The sequence below is a fragment of the Populus euphratica genome, unplaced genomic scaffold (genome assembly GCF_000495115.2).
Source record: "Populus euphratica unplaced genomic scaffold, PopEup_1.0 scaffold2796.1, whole genome shotgun sequence".
NCBI classification, from domain to species: Eukaryota; Viridiplantae; Streptophyta; class Magnoliopsida; order Malpighiales; family Salicaceae; genus Populus; species Populus euphratica.
In genome coordinates, this window is record NW_011502638.1 from 1 (window position 1) to 7510 (window position 7510).

Below are 7510 nucleotides of genomic sequence, written 5' to 3' on the forward strand. Positions count from 1 at the left end.
CGGCACCGCTCCTGCATCGAGTGGTATGGAGGTTTGACCTCGCGAGTCTCCTCGATCACGACGACATCGTATTGATTTCTTCTTTTTTTCTTTTTCTTTTTCTTGATTTCTTGACGATAGAGGGAGAAGCTCTGTAATTATTTAAAGGAAACAAAAAAACAGAAGAAGAAATGATATGTAAAACTGAGAAAACGTGCAAGAACGAGAGTCTCCCTCCCAGTTTTATTTTAAAAATATTAAATTACTTATTTTTTAATATTGTTTTATAATCTTGATGTATCAATATTTATTTAAAGAAGTAATTTTACAAGAATCGAAATATTTACTTTGCAGTATTAGAAAACTCCAAATCGACTACTTCCTTTTAGGATGGGCCCATGATATTAAAATCACACGTGGAAATATCATCAGATGTATTCAATGAAAAAATGAAGACGTAATTATAGAAAAAAGTCAAACCAATCAATTATATAATATAGTTATAAAATTAAAATTAAAAAAACCCTCAACTATGAGTTAATGTCCCGTTTCCTTCCCTCTCGTCCTCCACCCCTTTATCACCTAACCTTTTCGTTCCTTCCTTCCCAACTATTGCCACGCGTCCTTTCTAGTCGTTTCAGCACCCCACAGGTCCCTCTAATTCAACATTTAGTCACATTTAACTCTGTAGTTCTTAAGATAACAACTGGGCCCTTGTTATATAAATTTCTATTAAAAACCACAATCATACTTATCAAACTCAATTTATAAGCCACCTTATGACTTAGATTGATTTGATTTGATCTTATTAAGGCTTGATTAGATTAATTTTAAAGATTTTCCTCCCTTTAATTATTATCCTGAATAATATCATTAATGATACCATTTTAAGATAAATCCAAGTTAATTTATTAAATTTTAAATTTATTTAATCAACTCATAAATTGAGTCTTAGACTGTATTAGGTATCAAGTGTGCTCTAATAATAACGATCACAATTATTATTTACACAAGATCACCCATAAATTGGCTTGGTTTGGTAGTTTTAGCATTGAATGTCAACAAAAAATTGGATGGATGGAGGGAGTAATTCCATCCTAAAATTCAAGTTTGAAGGACCAATTTGATTTTCTTTGAACTACAAGGTTCAACATGACTTGTTAACCAGACGGACACAAGTGCAATTCTTCGTGGACAATATATTATATGACTACAAGTCCCCTGCATCTCATCCTCTCAGTTAGAGATCAACATTCCCACTAACCAAATACTAAGAAGAAAAAAAAATGTCAACCAAAGTAGCAACCCAGTTCGAGCCATGGTGTGATTTAAGGAACAAAGTGGTTCTAGTAACTGGTGCATCATCTGGTTTAGGCAAGGACTTTTGTCTTGACTTGGCCAAAGCTGGTTGCAGGATTTTAGCAGCAGCTCGTCGTGTAGATCGTTTAAAGTCTTTATGTGATGAAATCAATCAGATGAGTTTGTCTTTCCCTACTCCCCCCTCAACAACTGAGGTGGATATTCAGCCGCGCGCGGTGGCGGTGGAGTTGGATGTTTCTGCTGATGAAAATACTATTGATAAGTGCGTACAGAAAGCTTGGGATGCTTTTGGTGGGATTGATGCCTTGGTTAATAATGCTGGTGTTAGAGGTATTGGTTAAAGAATTTTAGAAAGTTGGGTTCCTTTTGTTTTTGGGGTTCAAAGAATGGGTTCTTTTAATTTTATGTTTTTTAATTGTTGGATCAATTGCATTTTTTTTAATGTTTTTTGGATGTGGGTTTATGGCAGGAACTGTAAGGGATCCATTGGAATTGTCTGAGGAGGAATGGAATCATGTTATAAGAACGAATACGACAGGAACTTGGCTGGTTTCGAAGGCTGTTTGTATACGAATGCGTGATTCGAAACGAGGAGGATCAGTGATTAATATAGCTTCTATTGCTGGTCTTAATCGTGGACAATTGCCTGGAGGCGTTCACTACGTTGCTTCAAAGACAGGCGTGAACGCCATTTCAAAGGTGATGTATGTTATGTGTGATTTAAGAACGTTGGCAATCTCATTTTGATTTCTGAGATCATCTATTATTTTTAGCATGATTTTGAAGTTCAAAATACCGACAGGAGGATAATGATTATTTTGAAAAAATAAAAATAGAGAGATGCAACAGAGGAGAAGTGGGAGGATAAAGAGTCTTCAAAATGAAGAAACAACCAAATAATTAAAATAATCTGAACTCTGGATTATTTTAAGTTAATTGGTTTTAACTTTGAGTTTATTTCTAGATCTATTCATGTAATTCTAAATTTATTACACAATATTAATATGATTAAATCTATTTCCATGCAAGCAGTAGTTTAATTATAAAAATAACTAAATAATTAAAACAACTTGAATATAAAGTAAACTTGATAACTTAGGATAGGAAATAAATACTTATATTCATAAGAGTGATTCATATTTTAATTATATCCACAAATTGAAATTCCTGGATAACAGATCTTTTTGATATTTTTAGTTTATGGGATTGAAACTATAAGCATATTGATTGCAAAGAAAATTGTAAGCCTACTTGTTTATCGCCTACAGAATTATCACATACAAGCTATTGCCTGCTGGTTTTCAGGTTTGAAAAGTCCTGAGAATTTGATAAAATTGCAATGTAGTGATTTGAGTTTTTTTGTTGAAATGTTCAGTTGTCTTGAATGTTTCTTGCAATCCGCCTTACATAATCAGTCGAGTGATGGTAATTGTTGATAACCTCTCATCTTTTAAGGTTCTCCACTAAACTATCTGTCAATTGTTAATAATCTTTTATCTTTCAGAGTTCTTTCCACGATCTCACGTCTAGAATAATTACTGCTGTCTTTTAATTACACTACTGGTTATGCCTGTTTATTACACGTTTGTTCTTTTATATATGCAGTAACCCTTATCTTCTAAGTTTATTTTAGTTATCCAATTATCAGATAGTTATCTTCTAACTCTCTCTATCTATTTCCCATAAAAATTTATAATATAACACCTATACTAAAACTTTGTAGTCTTAACTGCACGGGACCTCTACTCCATAAATTAGAGTATAAAAAAAATTATTTCGGTCATGTTTAGATGGCCCTAAGATGTTAAATCCTACAAAGAGAGGAACGGTTTATCAACGAAAAGATAGGACAGACCAGCTATCATGTGCGAAATCTTTCCTTGATGTGCAGTGATTGTTTCGAGAGGAAGAATATAAGCATGTCATTAAGGTATGAACTCTCTCTGAGGATTATATTTGACAAGATTAGAATCACCTAACCTGAAAATAGAGTGTAGTACTTGGGAGGGAAAACGTAGCAAGGAAAGCTATATAAATTATAAGGTAAATGAACAAAAATATACAGAGAGGTAACAAGGGCAATGAAAGTTTATGTCTGGTTCATCGATGGTACGAATTAGCGTGTGGGAAGCAGACTGGCACAGGTAAGAGCTTCAGTTGCTTTCTTAATATTTTCCTTTCCCTTCGTTGCCCTCTCTCTGCTTGTTTTGTTGGCCAGCTTTCACATCCCGACAGTCTTATCTTGGTAAGCCATCGAATCCATTTCTTTGGATCATGATCTTGAGAGCTAGATCATCCTTGTCCGTTCCACACTATGAAACAGAACTGAGATTTAATTTCTATGTGGTGTGACTGACAACTCTGAACTGTTGCTTCGGCTCAACCCTCAATATGAACTTCGATAGTCCCCGAGTCTTGTTAAGATTACCGAACTAGGTGTCCAATCAAGATGTCCTCATGAGATGTGGAGGCCTTTCATGTGCCTTCTGCTTTCAATGGTTACCTAACTATTTTCATCAAATTCTTTATGTTGTTCAAAGTTTTTCGATCTGTATTTTTTTCCCCTGCTTTTCTGGAACAGGATTCATATTGAAATATTGAAACTGATGATGATGGGAATATCAGGTTATGGCTATGGAATTGGGAGCATACAATATCAGAGTGAACTCAATATCACCCGGACTTTTCAAATCGGAGATCACACAGGGCCTTATGCAGAAGGACTGGCTCAGTAATGTTGCTCTGAAAACAGTCCCTTTGAGAACATTTGGCACAGCAGATCCAGCATTAACATCACTTGCTCGCTACCTAATCCACGATTCTTCAGAATATGTGACAGGCAACAATTTCATTGTCGATGCTGGGGCAACCCTACCAGGGGTCCCTCTATTCTCTTCCCTTTGAAACTCAATGTACCCCCATTATTTACTAGTTTGAGCTTTCAGATGCCTGCTGCACAGTGTTTGTCAGTGGAGAATCTTTTAATTGCGTTTGCTCAAGTACTTCCATGTGATTCTTTTCTTTTCCGAAGATGAATTTTCATGCGATTCTTTGATGCTTTCTTTTGTAAGGTGAGGTAATAATGAAGTTTATTGGTGGCTTTTTGGATGTTGGGTTTGGTTTGGTCGAAGATGAGTTCAGCTTCGGAAGCAGACCTGGACCTAATGGGGTGGGACCGGGATGCCCCTATGCTTGCTAAGCTTGGGTTAAGCTCCACAGCAGAGCCTCACCCAAAGACCGGTCCTAGTAGTGAACCCAGGCCTACGGCAAGGCCTTCTCCTAGTGTTACGGGCTCAGTCTGGTTATGGTGTGGGCGAGAACTTCCTAGGAATCCCAAAACTTGTTAGAAATGCTCCTGGTGTTATTCCAGCCTAATTGGCAACACCGTTTGTTTGTTTTTGGTTACATGATTTTTAAAAATATTTTTTTAACTTAAAATATATTAAAATATTTTTTTTAATTTTTAATATTAGCACAAAATAAATAAACATTTTTGTACGATGAAAGTAAAAAATTGAAAGCTATCAATAATATCATCTAAATAAGATGCAAAACTTCACACTAAATTATTGAATTAATTTGTAAATTATTTTCTTCTTCAAAATAACTTTATTTATATTCTTTTGGGTTGGTGTTGATGTAGCTTGATTTGATAGTGTTAATAGATAATTAAAAATTAAGCTAGGTGAACTTAGAGCATGTAGCGTGCTTTACCACATATCTGAATTATTTATCAATTAAATATCTTAAATCATTTAAATTTTAAAATCAAACTTAATCAATATAATTAAGCATAAAAACATAAATATCTTACCTTAGAAATCCCTATCCCCGACTTTCACCTCTCTTTTCCTGTTCTTCTTTCCCTGTCCTTCCTCGCTTCTTCTCTTAGGGTTCTCTCTCTTAGGAAAACTATGTAAAACATCTTTCAATTATTTATACTCTTAACCAAGGGCGGAGGTAGGAATTTTTCCTATCCTAGGCTATGATATAAGTATATATAAATTATTTTTTAAGATTAATCATTCCCTTGAATATATAAATTTGCTAGGTTAATAGTAAAGTTTTAATTCAAATATGTAGCATAAAATATATAAAAAATAAAATTTAAAATACATAAAATTCAAAATAAAAATAAATTATACCATCAAAGTTGCACCCTTCGACATTTTATAAAATATAATTCATCTATGATTGAATTCGAATTAATATCTTTAACAAGCTCTCGTTCAATGTAAATCATCAAAGAATCTGCTAAGAGCTCCTATTTTATTTTATGGCGAAGCATAGTTTTAACATGTTTCACTGTCTCATTACTGAATCTAGAATTTAATTCTTCCAACTGAAAATAAATTATTGAGTTAAATATATCATAATGATAATGCTGGTAAATTGTCGCTGAACCTTATTGTTGATATGAACAACCTATATTTGTTTTTTATATGAAGCATTTATATGTGGTATGCCAATTTCATATTTTGTGCAAGCAGATTGCACATTTCCAAGAAGAAGATTAATCCAATATCTCTCAAAGTTCGAAGTAATGCTTTAGTAGTTGATACAAGATCCATTGCATTTAAGATGTTAAGAGATTTTTGCTGCAAAACTCGACAAAGTAAATCAGTAGTCCATATTATTTTATGCATAAAATATAAGATGAATATAAATTCAAAAGATTTCATCACGATCAAACAACCACCAGCTTCTTCATGTATAGAGTTAGAAGATCCTTCTTCAACCATACTTACAAGCACAGTAATAATTGCACCATATATATCTATTAAGCTGCAAATAGAATCAAAATGAGAGCTTTAATGAGTAGTTCCACTTCGATATAAATTACCGATTTGATTAGCCACTCTACCAGTCTCACGTTCTCCGATAGCTACCATATATGCAATTTCTATAGCTTAAGCATATTGTAACTCGGTATGATGTTTGGGAGAAACACTAATAAAATTGATAATGATTGTCAATTTTGAGAAAAATAACCTGGAATGATTAATTAATATAAGTGTATGCCCTACAAAACACAATTGATCACAATTATTATTTTTTTAACCTAAATTGTTCATGTTTTGACACTCTTTAGTGATATATAGTTAGTTTATTTTTAGGTTTTAAAAATATTTTTAAAAAATAAATTTATTTTTTATTTAAATTTATTTTTTTAGTGTTTTCAGATCATTTTAATGTGATAATATCAAAACTAATTTTTAAAAATAAAAAAATATTATTTTGATATATTTTTAAGTAAAAAATACTTTAAAAAACAACCATTGCCACAAAGATAAACACCCCAAACAAAACATATTTTACAATTAATTACATACAAAAACATTTATTTTCCACGGGTTGCAATTATAATGCTGTGTCCTTACCTTTATCTATACTCCTCTCCTTTGTATAATTTTATGTTTAGAAAGCCTCACAATTCATAAAGGTTTAATTGTTCAAATGTGCTTTTTTTTTTTATTAAGCAAAATATTATTTGTTACCTAGGCTACAGCCCACCTGAGCCTTGTACAAGGCTCCGCCCTTGCTCTTAACTAATTATCAAAAGGTATAAATATCTTTTCCAATTCAATGTTTTCAACATATTACAACAAGAGATGCAGTCCCTTGGAGTGGACAGACAAGAAGAATGTCTCAAAGAGGGTTTCTTGAATCACTAATGTTCAATATTGTGGTGGAACTTTATGGAAATTGATAAGAGTTCATGTTGCTTTGGGGGATAATGCATCATCCGATTTCTTCATTTTTAGGTTGCTGTGACTCCTAGAGTCCATGAACACAGTGATATTGAACCAAAACTTTGCACCTTCAACTAATCAGTAATTACACAGTGCATTTGCCAGATGGGGATCAGCGTGGTCGATTCATCAGTTTCAGGTCTGGGGTTGCCCGTATGCTAAAGGTGCTTCTGGGAATGTTGCTACTGAAGATTTTGTTTGCATGCTCAATGGTCTTGGGGTCAAGACCAATATTGTGGATCTTCAAAAGATTATGTTGGCGGGTAATTTCATCTGCAAGCATTTGGGACATCCATCTGGTTTGAAAACTGCAAAATCCTCTAGCAAGATCACAGATCACGCCCCCTAACTTTAAGTTACTGGAGCTTCTCATTCATTTTCATGACTAGCACGTGACCTCTCTTGCTCCCTCAACATGCATACGCACAACATTTTACATAGACCGCCATCTCTTGCAG

General features: G+C 33.6%; 1 protein-coding gene across 1 annotated transcript; it reads left to right on the forward strand.

The window, feature by feature from the left end:
• Window positions 1–1192: 1192 nt before the first annotated feature.
• LOC105119350 (3-oxoacyl-[acyl-carrier-protein] reductase, chloroplastic-like) lies at window positions 1193–4409 on the forward strand. Its single transcript, XM_011017477.1, has 3 exons — window positions 1193–1629; window positions 1769–1998; window positions 3925–4409. Exons 1-3 carry the CDS (start codon window positions 1266–1268, stop codon window positions 4201–4203), a joined length of 873 nt encoding a protein of 290 aa, XP_011015779.1. The 5' UTR covers window positions 1193–1265; the 3' UTR covers window positions 4204–4409.
• The last annotated feature ends 3101 nt before the right edge of the window (window positions 4410–7510 follow it).

What these genes read in the sequence shown, in the direction of transcription:
- LOC105119350 (XM_011017477.1), top strand. Translation starts at nt 1,266, where the DNA reads ATGTCAACCAAAGTAGCAACCCAGTTCGAGCCATGGTGTGATTTAAGG. An exon ending in TAATAATGCTGGTGTTAGAG is followed by an intron (nt 1,630 to 1,768) that starts GTATTGGTTAAA and finishes GGTTTATGGCAG; the next exon opens with GAACTGTAAGGGATCCATTG. An exon ending in GCGTGAACGCCATTTCAAAG is followed by an intron (nt 1,999 to 3,924) that starts GTGATGTATGTT and finishes TGGGAATATCAG; the next exon opens with GTTATGGCTATGGAATTGGG.